General features: G+C 38.3%; 2 protein-coding genes across 26 annotated transcripts in view; one reads left to right on the top strand and one right to left on the bottom strand.

Moving 5' to 3' along the window:
• The window catches only part of ATP13A5 (ATPase 13A5), a 116,970-nt gene extending 106,857 nt beyond the window's left edge, over window positions 1-10,113 (top strand). For 2 of the 6 annotated variants that reach the window (XM_060404606.1, XM_042233091.2), the window contains exons 28-30: window positions 4,494-4,582; window positions 7,127-7,207; window positions 9,095-10,113. In XM_060404606.1, coding sequence (XP_060260589.1) covers window positions 4,494-4,582; window positions 7,127-7,207; window positions 9,095-9,355 — 431 coding nt within the window. In that variant the 3' untranslated portion in view covers window positions 9,356-10,113. The remainder of the gene's footprint in view (window positions 1-4,493; window positions 4,583-7,126; window positions 7,208-9,094) is intronic. The other 4 variants (XM_060404608.1, XM_042233093.2, XM_060404613.1 and 1 more) reach the window with 2 other exon arrangements.
• The window catches only part of PLAAT1 (phospholipase A and acyltransferase 1), a 66,204-nt gene that overhangs the window by 28,154 nt on the left and 16,348 nt on the right, over window positions 1-21,702 (bottom strand). For 5 of the 20 annotated variants that reach the window (XM_060404625.1, XM_060404629.1, XM_060404633.1 and 2 more), the window contains one exon: window positions 17,504-20,112. The exons of 13 other annotated variants lie outside the window; for them this stretch is intronic. In XM_060404625.1, the coding sequence (XP_060260608.1) occupies window positions 19,669-20,112 (444 nt within the window). In that variant the 3' untranslated portion in view covers window positions 17,504-19,668. Of the gene's footprint in view, window positions 1-14,273; window positions 14,523-17,503; window positions 20,256-21,702 lie in introns of those variants that run through there. 2 more of the 20 variants (XM_012096872.4, XM_012096931.5) reach the window with 2 other exon arrangements.

A 21,702-nucleotide genomic window follows, 5' to 3' on the forward strand; every position in this document is an offset into this window, starting at 1 on the left:
GCATGTGCTGAATTGATTAGTCATGAGTCATGTCCTAATTTGAGTATTATTAATTTATTCATATTTTCTTTTATGTCTCTTAGTAAATATTTGTGGCTTTCTCCATTATAGAGCCTATGCATTTATTTTAAAAATGAATTTCTGCTTTTTGTATTTTTTATATAGTGATTTACTTTTTTCCATAATATTTTCTAATCAGTGATCACAAATATATGTGAATGATATAGTGCTGTTTATAATGTTGATTTTCTACTCAGAATCCTTTCTGAATTTTTCTATCAGTCTTTGCTATTTGAGTGTTCTAGAAAGGTAATTACTATCATCTGCAATTAATAATGTTCCACAGGGAATTTCTTGATAGTCCAGTGGTTAGGACTTTGCTCTTCCATTACAGGAGCCACGGGCTTGATCCCTGGTTGGGAAACTAGGATCCCACAAGCCGCACAGCATTACCAAAAAAGAAAACAACGTTCCTTCTTCCTTTCCAATAGCTATAATACTTATTTATATTTTCAGTTTTAGTGTACAATCCAGAATTTCCAGGACAATGTTAAGTACTAGTGGAAGCAGCAGATAGTTCTACTCCTTCATAAAAATACTTCTAGTAATTTTTCACTTGTAAATATGGTTTTGAATATTGGTTCAAGGTGGGCCACATCCTGTGAAGAAAAATACTTTTCTATTTCCAGTAAATCAAGAGTATGTTTTAAAATTATAAAATGGGAGATGTATTTCATCAACTGTCTTCCTTATATCCTGCCCTTCATCCTTCCTACTAGGATGATTATACTTGTTTTCTATTTTGACCTATTGCTAGAACATGTTACATTAATAAACTTATTAAATATTTCCATATTCTTGAACAAATTCTACTTATTTGTGGTGGATTTCACTTTTAGTAAAATGGATCCTACTGTTTTTCAATATTGCTTTTAATATCTATATTTTGTCTGGGATTGGTCTGAAGTATTTTGTGTTAGAGATTTTTTAGGTGTGGATATTAGGACTTTAAAATTCTTGTACTTTTTCTTTCCTTTGAAAAATATTTTATAGTTAGAAATAGTCTATTCCTTTACTATTTATGAGAGCCCAGTAAAATCATCTGGTTCCAAATATTTTCATTAAAAGAATAAATTTCTTGAGAATTTATTTAGGTATCTTTTTAAACTGTTTTTTAAAATTAAAAAAATTTTACCCATAATTCCATTTCAGTGAGATTATATTTTTTTAGGAGAGGGTTTTGAATGATATTATTATAATTTTAATGCCATCTACAACTTTTAATATCTTCTCATATTATGTTTATGTGCACTGTGTTCCTTTATTCTTACCAGAAATATACTTGTACTGGTTTTCTTTAAATAACCAGCTCTCAGATTTAATACTTCTGTATGTTTTCTATTTTCTAATTTATTCATTTTTGCTTTTCTCATTTTCCCCTTCTTCTTACTTTCCTTGGAAAATTCTTTAATGTTTGAATTGATTTTATAATCCATATATTTTCTTTTATTCTTATAAAATTAGAAAAAACATCAGGACCAATAATTGTAGTTTGGGTTACATTATTTACATTTTCATATTTCTCTTATTATGACTTATTCCTCTTTGACCCACTAGTTACAAGAATAGTGGTTTTCAATTTTCAAGTGGGAAAGGATTTTGTTTTCATTCTCTTACTACTCTTTTTCTTAAAAGCTTCCAAAGGGAAGCTATTAGTTTTGACTCAACAGATCTTTAGAATTTTGATTTGTATGCGGGGAGATTTTTCCTTTAAATTTAGTTACAAATTTCTAGTTTTATTTGTCGTGGTCAAAGAAAATCTAGCCTGTAATATTTCTGATTTGGAAATTTTACTACAATTTTGTATATCACATGTCATAAACTCTAATTTCTAATTTTTAAAAAGAGTCATAGATATTAGAGAAGTAAGTCTCATTCTTATTCCTAAATTAAAAATTAATTTATCATATAAAACCAGTTTTAGCAATTATATTATTCACATGCTTTCTGTTTTCATCCCCCCCTCCCCATTTTCTTTTGTATAGCTGTTTTGTCAGAGGTTTTGAGAGCATGCTAAAATCTTGTTTTAATTACAGTTTTTACAATGTTTTTTTCCTGAATTTCTTATTTTTGTTCAAATTTTTCTTAATTTTGATATAGTATCTGATAATGTCCCTGGCTTCTGTCAAAACAAATCAAGATTCTATTTTATGTTTTCAGGTTACTATTTTTTTTATTGTAAATAGATTTTACAAGGAGAACATATTGTATTGGCTAGTACTTTAATTTGAATAATAGCTGCAAAGTCATTCTAAACATGAGTTAATTAGAGCTGAACTAGTTACATCATAGGGACTTAAATTTTGTGGGTAAATTCAAGTCTGTATGTCAAACATAACTGGTAATTTTAAATGAAAAAAGTTTTTTATAAACATATTCTAACAAACATAATCTTACAGTAAATCATATAGTCTCAAGGTCACAAGTCAGAAGTTCTCAGAATGGCTATTAAAATACAAAATTCTATTTTAATGTGACAGAAAAGTCTTTACCTTTTTTAACAGTCTTTGACAGATCAACTTTATGATGATGAGCTATAGAACAAGTACAGATTTAATTTTTATGGAAACAGGTGTGAATATTTGTTAAGCCTCTTCTTATCTGAGAATAGGCTATAATGGTTTGCCCAGGGCTTGTCTTCCCAAATCACCTGTGCAAACAGAACCCCATTCATTCCAGTTTCCTCATCATTAGTAATTAATTATAGGAAGGCAACGTTCACTTCAGTTCTTTACGAAGTTGTCCAAAGCTGAATTAAAGAAGAGAGCCTCATCATTTTGTTTCCATTCTGCTCATTTGTGCCCTAGCCTGGTCTGCTTTTCAGACCCCGGGTCTGAGAGCAGTGTGACGTGCACGGTACTCAGCCCAGTTTCAGTGAGTACTTTATCAGGATGGACATTTGGGGCATCATCTTCTTCCCAACATCTGGGTCCTTGGGACTCAGAAACACTGAAGGAAATTAAAATTCCACACAGCCACCTCCTAGGGCCTTCTCGTCACCATTCTGCTCAGACTGCTTTATTTTAGGAGATGCAGCTCTCTCCTTTCTTGCACACTCCTCTCAAGCAAGCATGGGTATTCTTCTAAGAGGTGCTTCATCTAGTTGTATATGCAGAGTGAGGTATGGATGAATATGAAGGTGAGTGTAGGTGGTGAGGATTAAAACAGAGCTCTTGTGGCTTCAAAATATAGGGCCTGCTGTAGTGGGACAGTTCCTCTGATTTCTGTTTAATGTAGATCTGTGCAGAGTTAGGGGCCCATAAACCATCAACACTGGAAGAAATGAGGTAGAGAGAATGTAAGAGAAAATCTAGTTTGTTTTTAAATTTTGAAGACTGTAAGTATTATATCACAGGAACGCTGATTAAATGCTGCTGTTTGGGCCTGAAGGAGCTAATCCCATTGAAAAGCATATATAAAGCACTGTCTACAAAGTGCCTAGAAGCTAATGGCCACAAGAGGGGATGGGGTTGGGGAAATAAGGACAGGGATGTTGGCACTGTGCATCCTGAGAAATTGAGCATCCCAAAGTAAAGCCATCTGGGCAGGTTGGAGAGAAAGAAGCCAGCAGATATGCATGTGAGTTTCTCACTTCCACTTCCAACTGGAGTCCCAGAGAAGCAGATCAAAATCCCTTTAAGGTGGTTATAACATACTGAATATATATATATGAAGACCATGCAGAGCAGAGTGATAAATACCATATGAAATAAAACTTGGTAAGGGAGAATTGGAGAGTCTTTAAAAAGAAAGTGGTACTGGAACAGGGCTTTTTAAGAAAAACTGGGAACTTGCCAAGACTGGAAGACTACCATCTACACAGGGTATTTTGTGAACAAAGGCACAAAAGCTAGAAGGCACTGGGTCTCTGTGAGCAGCAGGTTTATGGTTTAACTTTCCCGGAACTTAAGGAAGAGCAACCAGAGATGAGTTTAGAAAGGCTGATTGGAACCAGACTGTGGAAGGCCTTGAACATCAATCACTCAAGACCCTTGTACTTTGTTTTCTAAGCAATGAAGAAGACAGAGGTGCCACTAAGAAGACTGACTGTGTAAATAATTTATTCATGAATGACTCACTAGACCCGAGGTGATAAAGCATCAGGAACTCTCTGGTGACCATTTACATGAGCTGGTCACTGCAGGGTTTCCCAGCCCCAAGGACTCCTCAGTTGAGGTAACTTCTTCATGGAGTTTACTAGAATATATTTAATTACCAACTTTCTACACTCAGCCTTTCAAGGAAAGATTTTTAAGATATCACCTTTGTCTTGTAAGCATTAGAACACATTTTAAAACATATGAGGATATATCAAAACATCTGAAGATGTATCCAGTATTTGCCCAACAAAGATAATTGATACTGAAACATGTGTGCCAAATTACAGGAAACACTCCCTCAGCATCTAAAAATAATGTTTGCTGTTTCTTCAGATATATTCTCATTTTTGCTGGCATCTGCCTTGGGCCTCACAATTTTCCTTCAGTTTTCTGATTTTCAAGATATATACCGTGGAATGGAGGTATGTGGAATCCGTGACTCCCGTGTGCAGTGGGGCTGTATTTGCATTGTATTGATAATTTACAAGTCAGTTACACCCATATTCTCTCTAGTCACTGAATATTGTGAGGCTATTTTCATTTATTCGGAGAAGGCAATGGCACCCTACTCCAGTACTCTTGCCTGGAAAATCCCATGGGCAGAGGAGTCTGGTAGGTTGCAGTCCATGGGGTCGCTAAGGGTCGGACACAACTGAGCAACTTCACTTTCACTTTTCACTTTCATGCATTGGAGAAGGAAATGGCAACCCACTCCAGTGTTCTTGCCTGGAGAATCCCAGGGACAGCAGAGCCTGGTGGGCTGCCATCTATGGGGTCGCACAGAGTTGGACATGACTGAAGTAACGCACAAGAAGATTTTCATTTACTAGAAGAGCAAATAACATATCTCTCTCTCACACATGCTGGTCTGAGTGTTTTCATATTATTAGTATCATTGATTGGGTCATTTATTCTGTTTATACCTGAAACACTGTGTTTGGATATTTTATTCTTCTATGTTATACTAATACAATGAAATTAATGCATTAATACAATAATTAATCCTCCAACTTTAATTTTTTAATCATATAGTATAAGTCCTTTATAATGTAGTTGTGAAGAGTAAGAAAATGTTGACTGTACGCCAGTCATGTTCTGTCTGTAAGACACTGACAATGGGGTGGGGGTCTTATTTCAAGGGTTAAAATTAAATTTATTAATAAGTTATTGAGCCTATTTTTGGACCTGACATTGTAGGAAAAATAGAAAGACAAAGATTGGCTCTGGCCCTCTACCTATAGTTTAGTTCCAAAGATGAGCCACACCCAGTGAAGTGATGGCATGGCCACCTGAGGCCATCCATGCTTGAAGAGAGTGTAAAACAGAGAGAAGTGGGAGGGACATTGGAAGGAAGAGCTCTCCCTGGGGCCTGCGGCTTCCACAGGAGGCTTCATGCAGGAGATGCAGCTTGATCTGGTCTGGAAGGATAGGTTCGACTTTGCTAAGTAGGACGTAGGGATATTCCCAACTAGAACAGCCTAAGCGCAAGCAGAGAGGGCTGGCTCAATCTCTCTCGTTTTGGAAATGCAAAAGAATGGAGCATGGCTGAGAGGAAAATCCAAAGCAAGAATTGTTTTACAGACCACCTAGAAGGTTAGCTAAGATTAAGCCAGTAAATTGTGGAGTAGACGTGGATGGGGGAAGGCAGACAATGATAGTTCAACACTATGCCGAGAGCAATGGGAGTCACTGAAGACATCAGAGCAGGTTTTTCAGTGGAGCATTAAGACAGATTCGTTAGATGACAGCAGGAACGCTGTGTGTGAGGGAAGACAAGCTGTGGAAAGAGAAGCAGTTAGGATATGAAAACCCAGACCAGTCAGTCACTTACAAAGCATTGTGAAGCTTCAGAGTGGGCTTGGCACTGGGGTTACAAAAACGAGTAAGATGTGGTCACTGCTCTCAAATAGCTCAGAAGCTAGGAGGGGAGAGCATCACAGAAGATAATTCCAAAGTAATGTGACAAGTCTCTTCCAGGCCCAGGCCTGGAGAAGTGACCTCCCAGATCAGGGCAATAGTAGGATGTGGGAAAGGGCAGGTGCTCCACTACCAGTGATCCACTGCCGGATCTCACAGCCCTCTCCAGACCACCTGCTACCTAGCAAGCCTGTTTCACATCCTCGAGAAAGGCTGTTTCCACTTAGGAGGAAAAGTAACATGTTGTTAACTTTAAATAACCTATGAGAACAGGAATAAGAATCAAAGGTGAGCATTTAAACATTATGGAGGGTCTGTGGTTTTAGTCCTAAGCAGAGCTCAGCCTCTACACAGTCATCCTACCTGTTAGGGTCAAAAAAGGAATTTCGTAATTCATCTTTTGTTATGGATGTATCCATAGGAAGTTGTAGATTTCACACCTATTCAACAACTGTATTTGGTAGTCAAGGGTACTCTTTAATCCTTAAAAGGAGATAGATTGAGCCAGTTCAGCTTTCATCAAGGCATTAGATTTAGGGCTGAGAATATTTATTCAGAAATTATTCACCAAGTGTCTATCAAAATAAACTTGAACCTCTGTCTACCTTTTATTTCTTTTACTCATTTGTCAATGTTACTGAACGAATGAGCTCCAAGTAGATTTTGCTTTGGGAGCATTAGGAGTAATAATATCATTAGATGCATGATTTAATCTTTCTTATATTTGAGAACATAATAATGAAGAGAGAACACAGGCTCCAAAGTGTCCTGTCTCATGTCTTTGATCCAGGGCACGCTGACTCCATGTTAATTATCAGGCAGTGGAGGGAGCACTGGGCGAGAGGCAGTCAGACTTTATTTGAATTCTGACTCTGCCATTTATTTCTTGGTATTGAGTCCTAGGGCAACCTTCTCATCTGTAAAGCTGAGAGAGTAACGTCTACCCTCTAAGCCCAGAGAGTTGTTACAAATATATACAAATTAAATAAGAGAATGCGTGTCAAGTGTAAAGTATGCAAAGTATAAAGGCAGTATTTCTTTTTCAACAGTTCGTCCCAACTGTAACATCATGGAGGGTTTCAGTTTTGGTGGCAGCTCTCACCCAGTTCTGTGTGGCCTTCTTTGTAGAGGTAAAGAAGTTTCTGTATGGCTCACTATCTGGGGGGAAGGATAAATAAAGGGCTGACTCTCAACAGATGCTCATTGTTTAGAGCAACCACTTTTATCCCCCAAAAGTAATGGTTATTAAGTGTTTTTTAAAAACTACACATGTTCTCTTTGGGGGAAGTGAGAATGATTTAAAATTCTTTGAAGGCTGCAAAGAAATGCTCTCGGTATCTGCAGTGTAGGAAGCAAAACATCAAATTAGCTAATTTTGTCTCACATGAAGGCCTTATATTGTACTTTCCTGCAGCCGCTAAGTTGCTTCAGTCGTGTCTGACTCTGTGCGACCCCATAGGCGGCAGCCTACCAGGCTCCCCTGTCCCTGGGATTCTCCAGGCAAGAACACTGGAGTGGGTTGCCATTTCCTTCTCCAGTACATGAAGGTGAAAAGTGAAAGTGAAGTCGCTCAGTCATGTCCGACTGTCAGCGACCCCACGGACTGCAGCCTACCAGGCTCCTCTGTCCATGGATTTTCCAGGCAAGAGTACTGAAGTGTTTCCTAGTAGTCTTAATAATCTGGTAGAGACTAGATCAAATGACCTTCCAGCTCTAAAATTCAGTGAGACCTTTTAGAGTGAAGAGCTGTCTAGAAGGGCTTCCTTAATTAAGAGAGAAGGGAAGCCATTGCTCATTCTAGTCAATTCTTACCCTTGAAGGTCTTCTCCTATAGCATTTCTCTTCTACTCAGTGTCACTAAATGAATTTACCTTCTCAGTGAAAAACTCAGGTACTATTTTTTAAGGGACAGTTTAAAAGAAAAGATTCATGAAGTTCCTTGAGAAAAGGTATCAACCAAATTAAGAAAAAATATGTGTATATACAAATATTCCATTGTATACAATGCATTTAAAATTTCTCATACTCTTAAGGAATTCCATTTCTGAGATTTCATTTAAAAAATAACTTAAAAAGAGAAAATTTTACATGTATGAAGATTTTCATCACAGTATTATCTACAGTGATAAAATATTAGAATCAAGTATTCCAAAAGTAGAGGTGCTACTAAATAGTAATACAGAAATTTGAGTAAACATTATACAATCATTAAAAATGATTATTGAGAAGATGGTAGCTACAAACTGTATATGACAGAGAAAGTGGAATGCAATATTTGATCACTTCTATTACTATAAATGCATAAAATTGTATGTGCTTATAATCACAGAAAAAAGAGAACCCCCAAAATGGAAAGCAAAGGGCTTCTCTGGTGACTCAGTGGTAAAGAATTTGCCTGCCAATGCAGGAGACGTGGGTTTGATCCCTAGGTTGGGAAGATCCCCTGGAGTAGGAAATAACAACCCACTCCAGTATTCTTGCTTGGGAAATTCCATGGACAGAGGAGACTGGCAGAGCCTATAGTCCATGGGGTCGCAAAACAGTCAGACAGAACTTAGTAACTAAACAACAACAAAAAGTGGAAAGCAAAACCCATTTGGTTTCTAGAGTTCATTCATTCATTCAACAAACCATTACTTGATGCCTTCTTTGTATCAAGGAGCAAGTAACAGTGATTTTTCTTTTCTTTTCTTGATTTTGAGTACATTATTTTGCTATTTCATTCTGGCAGTAAAATAATTTTAAGTGACTCTCCTGCCAGAATTGAACTAGGAAATCTGTGGAAATGAAAGACTGTAAGCTTTTGGCAGATTTCTATGAACACAAGCTCACTCAGTTCTCAAGGAAATGAACCCAGGAAGCTGCTAGGCTTCATGGGGCTACAAGAAGAAGTGACCACTGAGCATACATAATAAGCACATTTAGAGGAATCCTGGGGAAACAGGGTAGCAATGAGCAACCTGGCTGCCAGGGAAAATAGGTGATGGTTTGATTGTCTTTTCTACCTGATCTTCTAGGATGCCATCCTTCAAAATCGAGCACTCTGGCTATTGATCAAGAAAGAATGTGGAATCTATTCTAAAAGTCAGTATAGGATCTGGCAAAGAAAACTGGCAAAAGATCCAACCTGGCCTCCTACAAACAGGACAGATTATTCAGGCGATGGCAGAAATGGATTCTACATCAACCAAGGCTTTGAAAGCTCTGAACAGATTCCAAAAGAAAAACTTAATTTGGGAGGCCAAACCACAGAACAACATTTCTGGACCAGATTGTAATCAGAATTGTTAAACAGCATCCTCCTTTTACCAGGATCTAAAACATTGTAGAGAGGTGATAATAGTCTACCCTTATTTTCTTCCTCCATCTGAAGATTCAAAGTGCGTTTCTCAGTGCATTGAACCTTGCAACAAAGGACTTTATATATGTTTATTTTGACCTCATCCTCTATCACTAAGAAAAATAATGTATTTTCTAAAGTATCATTTTTTTCTAATAAATTTTATTCACAATGCATAGCACTGACTTGCTTCAAATGCACAGCTTTTTATGGTAGTAAAATTAATAGTATGTACATCAATAGAAGAAAGAAAAATTAAAGGAGAGTTTAATTTTGAAAGTTTCATCAAGGTATTTTTATTTTCATCTACTGAAATAAAAGAATCTATATATTTTAAAAAGCTTCTCTCAATAACTTGTCACAAATTTACTTAATCTTATATTCACCTGCAAAGAACATCTATGCGTATATCTTTTCTCCAGGTCACAGAATGCTTCTTTTTGGTTCTTTGTATGGTTTTAATAGAGAAATAAGAATTGAAATTTACTTCAGAAAATTCATCCCTGTTGTTAAGTATGGACGTGGAGAAAGATGAAGGTGTCTGATAATTGTTTATAACTTTGGCTTGGGCACAGCTAAGCAAACTCTACTGAAATTGGCATCTCCCAAGTATATTGCTTCGGGGCTAGTGAGCCAGAGGTTCTGGATTAGATCACAAAAATAATAAAACTATTAAAATGTACTTTTCACTCTTAAGAAGTATGGTACCTTTATTTGCTTTTTATTACTGACAAAGAAAAATCTTAAGTTCTAACTTTAAAAGTTGGCCCAGACTCATCATTGCTCATCTGAAAAAAATCAATCCCAGGGAAGGAACCCATAATGTTTTTATCTACAGCATGAAAATTCTCAGAATATTAAACAACCTTAAGATCCATTTCATCTTTTCATAATCTAAATCAATTAGATGCACATCAAGGATCACAAGAAAGGGTACATCCTTTACAAATACGTTCTGCACATTATTACCTTTAACATATATCAACCTCACTGTGACCTTGAGAGGATATTTATTCCTAGTGAACATTTTAAATTACCTACTACATTTTCCTTGTAACCATAAATCTAATTTGGCTAATTAAATGGATCTTTAATGGGTCATAGGCAATTAGCTAACCAGTCCCATTCCATGAGTGTCAATTACATGCCTAATACTGTGATATATGGATTCAATCATGTCTTTACAATTATGAGATCTTTAGGATTGAAAAAATGTCTTAACATTTTAGCAATTCATTGCTGTAAATAGTACCATACACTTTGTTACACAAGCCAGCAGCATAAATGCAAATTCCTATGAAAACAAGCATTTTATGTTTATATTTTATTTGCTTTTTAACCTTTTCTTGGATGCACAGCTCTTGGAGAGTGACAATTTTTAAAAATGTCTAATTTAGTGGATACCAATAAAAGAATAAAATATCAAAAATATTTTTAGCTAAAGATTAAGAAATATGTCAACCTAAAACATACAGCAGCTAGGTTCCTTGAGCTGACATATCTCTATTTAGTAATTTGACTTTTAGAATGAGAGGATTCAGCTGATACTCTAGTATATCTAGATAGCATAAAAATATTTTTAAATCTTTTTTCAATAAATGTTTCGCTTCTCTCAGTTTCTTCAACAATCTATTAGGTATCTGATAGGTGATATCTTTATTTCACACATCTTTTTGAAGGTGGGGACGGGACATGATAAATTTGGTCTCTACACTAGACTAATACAGTAAAAATACACTCAGAGAAATGTTTACTAGTCTTGGAAAAAGATGTTTGATAAAAGCACAGTGAACATGGCCACATATAAATGGACAGGCTGAAGCTGCCCGTCACCAAGAGTGGCCATTTTCAGGGGAAACTGATGACTAACTTTATGTGCTTACCCTTAAGGATGAACATTACTAGAACCCTGAACACTACTTGTGAAAAAATGAATCCATGAATTTAATTTAAAAGTGCATTTGTAACAATTATTCAGTATTGCTAAGATTGTCTTCTAGAGTGGGCGTGTCCAGCTATCCAGAAGAAGTGTGATTTAAGGATCCTCAAAATATCCTCTGTGTTGCCAATTAATCCCACCACACCCAGGTCTCCTGTTCAAGGCTAACATTTGTCCTCTGCAGGCATCTTTACTAAAAAGTAAGCATATCCTGGGGGCCGTAACACATAAAGCTGCTGCCAGTTCTGCCCAGACTTGACAATACTAGGAAAGAGCCTGTTTTGGTTTTTTTTTTTTTCTTTTTTAATGTTACTGTTACTTAAGAGTAGGACATAATAGGAATAAGAAATTGAATTTAGAATGAAAATGGAAGGATAATTTTGGACCATGCTATCAGATAGAAGACACTTACACTATTCCCAGAGGAACAGGGGAGGAAGACAGAGTTTTGGGGTTTATCTGGAAACAGAATTGGTGCCGTAAGAAAGGGAAGGGATTAGTCAGGGAACAGGAAGACAGACAGGGTCTCTATGGGCCCTGATGGAACCACATGACCCTTTCTTGTTATCATTGTACTTAATCCTACAGTTAGATTGTACAGACTTTCTGGCCCACGAATAAAATCAAATCAGTTTACTATGTCTAAGACTTTGAGGCAGCTGTTTGTTACCTTTACCATATTTTTGTTTCCGTCCCTGCACCACAACCCCCCATATTTACTTAAACTTTTCCTTTATTTAATGTCATGCTTTTGGCCATGATACAATAAAGATGTCACTGACTAGCAATGTGGTTTGGAGGGTAACATTATAATATCTGATATAATCCCAGGATAGAGAGACTGTCATCCATTTTTCCCCATCTGCTACCAAACAAGAATTCCATTGGAAAGGTATTACAAAGTAGTTTGCTTCATCCAACACATAATCAATAAAATGCAAGAATAAAATCATGAGTCTCTCCCTGGTTGAAAAAGTAAAAGTGTTAGTCACTCAGTCATGTCCAACTCTTTCGGACCCCATGGACTGTATAGCCCACCAGGTTCCTCCATCCATGGAATTCTCCAGGCAAAAATACTGAAGTAGGTAGCCATTCCATTCTCCAGGGGATCTTCCCAACCCAGGGATCGAATCCAACTTTCCTGTATTGCAGGAAGCTGCTTTACAGTCTGAGCCATACTCCTTGCCTTCTAGTAAATGCCATAAAAAGTAATATAGGATATTGTTTTCCAAATATGGTACCTTAAACCTATGTTTAATGATATCTTGACCAATCACTTCATGTCAAATAGATGGGGAAACAGTGGAAACAGTGTCAGACTTTATTTTGGGGGGTTCCAAAATTGCTGCAGATGGTGATTGCAGCCATGAAATTAAAAGATGCTTACTCCTTGGAAGGAAAGTTATGATCAACCTAGATAGCATACTCAAAAGTGGAGACATTACTTTGCCAACAAAGGTCCATCTAGTCAAGGCTATGGTTTTTCCAGTGGTCATATATGGATGTGAAAGTTGGACTGTGAAGAAAGTGGTGTTGGAGAAGACTCTTGAGAGTCCCTTGGACTGCAAGGAGATCCAACCAGTCCATTAAAAATAATACATTTGAATCAGTTCTAATGAGGTGGATGAAACTGGGGCCGATTATACAGTGAAATAAGCCAGAAAGAAAAACACCAATACAGTATACTAATGCATATATATGGAATTTAGAAAGATGGTAACGATAACCCTGTATGCGAGACAGCAAAAGAGACACAGATGTATAGAACAGTCTTTTGGACTCTGTGGGGAGGGAGAGGGTGGGATGATTTGGGAGAATGGCACTGAAACATGTATAAGATCATATAAGAAACAAATCACCAGTCTAGGTTAAATGCAGGATACAGGATGCTTGGGGCTGGTGCACTGGGATGACCCAGAGGGATGGTATGGGGAGAGAGATGGGAGGGGGGTTCAGGACTGGGAACACGTGTACACCTGTGGCGGATTCATGTTGATGTATGGCAAAACCAATACAATATTGTAAAGTAATCAGCCTCCAATTAAAATAAATAAATTTAAATTTAAAAAAATTAAGGAGATCAGTCCTGGGTGTTCTTTGGAAGGAATGATGCTAAAGCTGAAACTTCAGTACTCTGGCCACCTCATGCAAAGAGTTGATTCATTGGAAAAGACTCTGATGCTGGGAGGGATTGAGGGCAGGAGGAGAAGGGGATGACAGGATGAGATGGCTGGATGGCATCACCGACTCGATGGACGTGAGTTTGCGTGAACTCTGGGAGTCGGTGATGGACAGGGAGGCCTGGCATGCTGCGATTTATGGGGTCGCAAAGAGTCGGACACGACTGAGCGACTGAACTGAACTGAACAGAACTCAGGTTTAAAGGGCCAAAGTCTTCAAATACTTCAAAATCCAAAGGGGACAATGGAACTCGGTAGAAGCCACAGCCCATTCCTGCTTGTCACATACTCCTGACAAAGGAGTTGCTGCCAGAGAAATCACTGGATCCGAAACACTGGAACCAAGAGCTCCTTCTCCCATTCACCTGCTCACACCTACACAGGGTCAAGGAGACGAGTATCCACTCTCAGACAGTTTGTTAATAAAAGATTCTTAAGCTACCTAACCAAATGCTTTACTTCAAGTTTCTTCTCTCACCAGAAAAGGAATATGAATTTTGATACCAATCCAAACAGTTAAGGGTTTTTAACATTTTTTTTCAGTCACATATAAAAGGTTCTTCATCTCTCTGAATAGTTACCCTCAGGGGAAAGAAAAACAATATTTATAGAAGAAAAAGGATAAATGATGTGATATTAAGATCTGCTGCCGGTTCATTCAAAAGGCCACTGCTTCTTGTTCAAGCTACCACATGAATCTGTACTACAAAGGGAGAAAAATTTCCATGGCTCAATGATGAGATAATGCCAGTAAGCAATTTATTAAAGAGTCTGCCATCCATCACTGGAATTTGGAACAATAATGATGCAATGAAAATAAGTATTTATCCCAGGTTACTTTTCCTCCTCACAAATTCCTTCAGCTCCAATATCTCTTCAGTAAATTAATAGAATTTTGGTCTTAGTCTTTTTGGAAACAAGCCCAGGAAGGAGAAGGCACCAGCAGCAGCTGTCACAAACCCAATGGTACTTATTGCTCGGCTGGCCTATAAGGAAAAAGGAATCAAAAACACATCTTATTCTAAAAGCATCTTAGTGTCCTAAACCTCAGCTTTAGCTTGTTTCCTAAATTTTAATTCATTTAACTCATTTTAATGTACAATGTAAAGCTGAATGTAAAATTAAAATTTTGAATGAAGATGAAATAAATTTATAATTATTATAATTATGACAAAGATATAAATACACATAGGTAAACAGTCCTATTTTTATAGCCTCTGACAGTTTATAAACTTATTATGCCACAATTCCTAATAATCATCATGGTACACCTGGACAGTATAGCATTACTGTTTTATACAATTTGAGAAGTTAAAAGTGATTTGCCCAAGGGAGGTAATAGCACCAGGGCATTTGGATATAGTTTAGACCTGAACCATGTGTCCTCCCCCTATACACCCCTCCTCCTAAGCACATACTGATTTGGCTGGGTCCATACCAAGGTGAATAGTGCGTGTGTGTGTATGTGTGTGCATTGGTCAGGGAGTGTAGACAAGATAAGAAAGCAGGAGTACTCACTCAAGAAGTCTATTAAAAATATGACAGCATTTGGATGGACATGTGTGTGTACGTGTGTGTGTGTTCCCTGACTTAAAGCTGTTAGGAAAATAATTCAGAAATGTGATCTGAGCTAAATATCATATACTCTTACTTGGTCGATACACTTTCTATTCCAATAAACAAACTTTAAGATAAGTCAATACTAATGTTAACTATTATGGCAAAAATTAATTTCTCATGTAGACAAACAAAAATAAATCACTCTCAAGTTCAACTGTCCATAAAGGAGTTCAGACATTTATAGCTTTAAGGGTATTAATCATCATCATGATGAGGGAACTGATGAATATTCATGGTTGCATGGCACTCAACTAATATTACCTTCCATCTGCAAGGGTTTGAGTGCAATTTTATGACCCAAAGGTCACATTCAGATACTTCAGTGTCATCAGGTATTTGGAAAAGAGTTGTTTTCTAAGAGTTAAGAGTCAGGCTTTCAAATAAAGCAAAACATTTTTCCTAAACAACTCTGGGGACCAGCCCAAATGCTGAAAAACCTGACCCAGCTAACACTGGAGCATGCCCTCTGTCTAACCCATAGCCCTCCACCACTGAGCCTGCCACCCACAAATGCAACATAATGCTCCCTCCCTAACTGAGGCTTCCCTATGGGGAACAGGCAGCAAGGGTTCTGGCCAGGAAAGCAGCACAAACTTAAGAGTATTCACTTCATTACACCACCCTGTGGTCTGTAGGGACACGACCTCTAATTGTCTCTGCTCTGCCACCATCCCTAGTTGCCAGGCAGAATGACATTGGCAAACAGTTGAAAAATCCTATTTTAGTTTACAACTCTTCATTTTATGTATTTGGTTGGCTATTTCTTTTATTTGTAATTCTTAATTAGTTGCTACCTAAATTGTTTCCAAGCAGAATTCACTGTAGCAGAGAACTACCCACATAGCACACAGGGAGCAAAAATAGGGTGGGAGATACAAGATACCTGGCAGAATTCCAAAAAGGGGCAGAGTCAATAATCAGACAGGGATCAAGGATTGCAAACCAAGCCCAAGCATCATGCAATTCCAGGCAGATGCTGAGATCCCAAGGAGGTCTGACAGGAAAAGTGCCAGGCAGTGAAAAAATTGGAAGGTGTAACTGGTGTCTGTAGACAGAGGGGTCAAATGGCAGCAGGGGACAGCCCTGGGAAAACCTGCAGGATCCTGTGGGGGTAGGAGGACAGCTAGATGCAGTCCTAACTCACTGGCTGTGTTTCAGCCACTAGAAACAGAACTTGTGAGAGAAATCTCAAACATCTATGAGACCTGGGGAGAGGACAGACAACTCAATCCTAAATCAAAATTCCCTAAGACTGCACAGGCAAGATAAAATTATAATAAACTACTTCCAGTGTGCAGTTCCCCAAATTCCAAACATTTATTTCAAGTTGCATTCTAAATGGAAAAATCCCTTAAGAGTTATGTGTAACAGGATTGATCTGCAAGATTAAGATATCCCAGGATGTCTGTGGTGAACCAGCATGAACAAGAATTTTTTGTGAATGATTTAGAATTAACTTATCACCAAATCCTATCCTGCACACTTTGTCCTATACAGGGCTTTCAGGTGTGTGTGTGGGATGGGGGACAGGCATGATAAAGACCTCATTCTGAGGATCTATACATACCCAGTGAAATGTTAGCTACAACTGAAGCAGCTGGGTCCAGCTATCAGTGAAGCTGGGTCACAGACAACTACAGTAGTTATCAAAACTCTCTCTTCCCCCAAGACTCTAAGGCTACAGTGCTGCAATGAGGCACAGTCAGGGTGTACTGTGTGTCAGCTCATACAGGCACATTCAAGGGTGCTGCCATAGTTCACAAAGACAGGCGTATTTTAGTAACTTGTTTAGGCTCTAACAGTGAGAAATGTTGATTTTAGGAATTTATAAAAGTAAAGACAAGCCACAGGCTGGAAGAAAACATTTGCAAAAGACATATTTGATGAAGGACTGTTTTCTAAAATATGCTAAGAACTCTTAAAACTCAAAAATATGAAAACAAGTAAGCAACCCAATTAAAAATGGGCAAAAGAGTTTGAGACACATCACCAAATATGATATGCAGATAGCAAATAATATATGAAAAGATGGTCAACATCATACATATTTAAGGAATTGCAAATTAAAGCAACGGTGACATCACTATGTACCTATCAGAATGGCTGACCTCTGAAACACTGACAATGCCAAATGCTAAGGAAGATGTGGAGCAACAGGAACTCTCATTCATTACCGGTGGGAATTCAAACTAGTACAGCAACTTTGGAAGCTAGCTGGGCAGTTTTTTCTTTTTTTTTTCTTTTAACAAAACTAAACATACTCTTACCATATGATCTGGCGATCATAATCCTTGGTGTTTATCCAAATGAGCCAAAAATTTACATCCACAAAAAGGCTGCACACAAATGTTTCTAGCAACTTTATTCATAATCACCACAACTTGGAAGCAATCAAGATATCCTTCAGTAGGTTAGTGGATAAATAAACTGTAGTGCATCCAGAAAATGGAATGTTATTCAGTGATAAACAGAAATGAGCAATCAAACCATCTAATGAAAAGACATGGAAGAATTTTAAGTGCATTTTGCTTGGTATGATTTCAACTGTATAACACTCTGGGAAAGATAAAACACACAGCAGTAAAAAAAAAAAATATTAGTGATTATCAGAGGTTTATGGAGAGGGAGGAATGAATAATAGGCAGAGTACAGAGATTTTCAGGGTTGGGAAACTATTCTGTATGATATTGTAATGATGGATCAGTTCAGTTCAGTTCAGTCGCTCAGTCGTGTCCGACTCTTTGCGACCCCATGAATCGCAGCACACCAGGCCTCCCTGTCCATCACCATCTCCTGGAGTTCACTCAGACTCACGTCCATCGAGTCCATGATGCCATCCAGCCATCTCATCCTGCATCCTCTTCTCCTCCTGCCCCCAATCCCTCCCAGCATCAGAGTCTTTTCCAATGAGTCAACTCTTCTCATGAGGTGGCCAAAGTACTGAAGTTTCAGCTTTAGCATCATTCCTTCCAAAGAAATCCCAGGGCTGATCTCCTTCAGAATGGACTGGTTGGATCTCCTTGCAGTCCAAGGGACTCTCAAGAGTCTTCTCCAACACCACAGTTCAAAAGCACCAATTCTTCGGCACTCAGCCTTCTTCACAGTCCAACTCTCACATCCATACATGACCCCTGGAAAAACCATAGCCTTGACTAGACGACCTTAGTCGGCAAAGTAATGTCTCTGCTTGTGAATATACTGTCTAGGTTGGTCATAACTTTTCTTCCAAGGAGTAAGCATCTTTTAATTTCATGGCTGCAATCACCATCTGCAGTGATTTTGGAGCCCAAAATAATAAAGTCTGACACTGTTTCCACTGTTTCGCCATCTATTTCCCATGAAGTGATGGGACCAGATGCCATGATCTTCATTTTCTGAATGTTGAGCTTTAAGCCAACTTTTCCACTCTCCTCTTTCACTTTCATCAAGAGGTTTTTTAGCTCCTCTTCACTTTCTGCCATAAGGGTGATGTCATCTGCATATCTGAGGTTATTGATATTTCTCCCAGCAATCTCGATTCCAGCTTGTGTTTCTTCCAGTCCAGTGTTTCTCATGATGTACTCTGCATATAAGTTAAATAAGCAGGGTGACAGTATACAGCCTTGATGTACTCCTTTTCCTATTTGGAACCAGTCTGTTGTTCCATGTCCAGTTCTAACTGTTGCTTCCTGACCTGTATACAGATTTCTCAAAAGGCAGGTCAGATGGTCTGGTATTCCCATCTCTCAGAATTTTCCACAGTTTATTGTGATCCACACAGTCAAAGGCTTTCGCATAGTCAATAAAGCAGAAATAGATGTTTTTCTGGAACTCTCTTGCTTTTTCCATGATCCAGCAGATGTTGGTAATTTGATCTCTGGTTCCTCTGCCTTTTCTAAAATCACCTTGAACATCGGGGTAGTTCACGGTTCATGTATTGCTAAAGCCTGGCTTGGAGAATTTTGAGCATTACTTTATTAGCATGTGAGATGAGTGCAATTGTGCGGTAGTTTGAGCATTCTTTGGCATTGCCTTTCTTTGGAATTGGAACTAAAACTGACCCTTTCCAGTCCTGTGGCCACTGCTGAGTTTTCCACATTTGCTGGCATATTGAGTGGAGCACTTTCACAGCATCATCTTTCAGGATTTGAAATAGCTCAACTGGAATTCCATCACCTCCACTTGCTTTGTTCGTAGTGATGCTTTCTAAGGCCCACTTGACTTCACATTCCAGGATGTCTGGCTCTAGATTACTGATCACATCATCATGATTATCTGGGTCATGAAGATCTTTTTTTTACAGTTCTTCTATGTATTCTTGCCTCCTCTTCTTAATATCTTCTGCTTCTGTTAGGTCCATACCATTTCTGTCCTTTATTGAGCCCATCCTTGCATGAAATGTTCCCTTGGTATCTCTAATTTTCTTGAAGAGATCTCTAGTCTTTCCCATTCTGTTCTTTTCCTCTATTTCTTTGCATTGATCGCTGAAGAAGGCTTTCTTATCTCTTCTTGCTATTCTCTGGAACTCTGCATTCAGATCTTTCCTTTTCTCCTTTGCTTTTCGCAGCTATTTGTAAGGCCTCCCAGACAGCCATTTTGCTTTTTTGCATTTCTTTCCATGGGGATGGTCTGATGTACAATGTCACGAACCTCATTCCATAGTTCATCAGGCACTCTATCTATCAGATCTAGGCCCTTAAATCTATTTCTCACTTCCACTGTATATTCATAAGGGATTTGATTTAGGTCATACCTGAATGGTCTAGCGGTTTTCCCTATTTTCTTCAATTTAAGTCTGAATTTGGTAATAAGGAGTTCATGATCTGAGCCAGTCAGCTCCTGGTCTTGTTTTTGTTGACTGTATAAAGCTTCTCCATCTTTGGCTGCATAGAATATAATCAATCTGATTTTGGTGTTGACCACCTGGTGATGTCCATGTGTAGAGTCTTCTCTTGTGTTGTTGGAAGAGGGTGTTTGCTATGACCAGTGTAATGATGGATACACGTCATTATATATTTGTCAAAACCCACAGAAGGTACAACACAGAGTGAACCCTAACGTTAACTATTTGATGAAAGGAAATTATTTTCTTTACCTATCTCAAGTTCTCAGCTGAGGCTCTGTAATAAAAGACAAATTAACAAGAGGAAAATGAACAAAAGTTGATTAACATGCACATCTCATACACTCATGGGAGAAATTCAGGGAAGAAGTAACTCAAAGAGGTGGCTTAGAATTCAGACTTATAGAGCGTCTTCACCAAAGAAAAATAAATTTGTAGCAAAATAAATTTGTAGCGAAGCAAGGGAAAAGTGGTTCGTCTTCCAAGGGCAACCACCTGTGGGAAGGTAAGAAACTAATGGTATACAGAAGTCTGTAAGTAGTTTGTTAAGTAGATTCCTCTAGTGCCCTCCCCAGGCTGCTAAGGGTCTGACATTAAACACGGGGTGTCCAGGGTGATTACCTTTTGTCCTTCCTGGTAGAGTGGGGAGGGGGGCCACCTTTGAAAACTTCTGTCCTACTTTTAGAAAAACAGGGGGAGGGCAGGGAGCTTTATTTCCTTCTGCTCCTACTCAATTGCTTCTCAACTGCTCAAAATAATCCTTATGCCAAAGTAACATATTTGGGGTGGTATGCTCTAGTTTCCTTCAGAATGAACTCTGGTTGATAATGATGTATCAATGTTGGCTCTTCTTTTATAACAAATAACCCACACTGCTATGGGATGCTAACAGTGGGGAAGGATATGTGTGTGTGTGTCGGGGTGGGGGCTAGAGAATATGTATGAGTTCTGTATATACTTCCAGCTCAATGTTGCTGTGAACTTAAAACTCTAAAAAGCAAAGTCCATTAATTTTTTCAAAAAATACAGAAAAGTACAAAGAAGAAAAGGATAGGACCCACAATCCTTCCACCTTTCTAATCTTTTTATCATTTACCATTTTTTGTTTAACTGGGAAATAGATGGGGAAACAGTGGAAACAGTGTCAGACTTTATTCCTGGGGGAGCTCCAAAATCACTGCAGATGGTGATTGCAGCCATGAAATTAAAAGACTCTTACTCCTTGGAAGGAAAGTTATGACCAACCTAGACAGCATATTCAAAAGCAGAGACATTACTTTGCCAACAAAGGTTCGTCTAGTCTAGGCTATGGTTTTTCCAGTGGTCGTGTATGGATGTGAGATTTGAACTATAAAGACGGCTGAGCACTGAAGAATTGATGCTTTTGAACTGTGGTGTTGGAGAAGACTCTTGAGAGTCCCTTGGACTGCAAGGAGATCCAACCAGTGCATCCCTGGGTGTTCATTGGAAGGACTGATGTTGAAGCTGAAACTCCAATACTTTGGCCACCTGATACAAAGAACTGACTCTTTTGAGAAGACCCTGATGCTGGGAAAGATTGAGGGCAGGAGGAGAAAGGGATGACAGAGGATGAGATGGTTGGATGACTTCACCAACTCGATGGACATGGGTTTGGGTGAACTCCAGGAGTTGATGATGGACAGGGAGGCCTGGCATGCTGCAGTCCATGGGGTCGCAAAGAGTTGGACACGACTGAGCAACTG

Source organism: Ovis aries, chromosome 1 (assembly GCF_016772045.2).
Source record: "Ovis aries strain OAR_USU_Benz2616 breed Rambouillet chromosome 1, ARS-UI_Ramb_v3.0, whole genome shotgun sequence".
NCBI classification, from domain to species: Eukaryota; Metazoa; Chordata; class Mammalia; order Artiodactyla; family Bovidae; genus Ovis; species Ovis aries.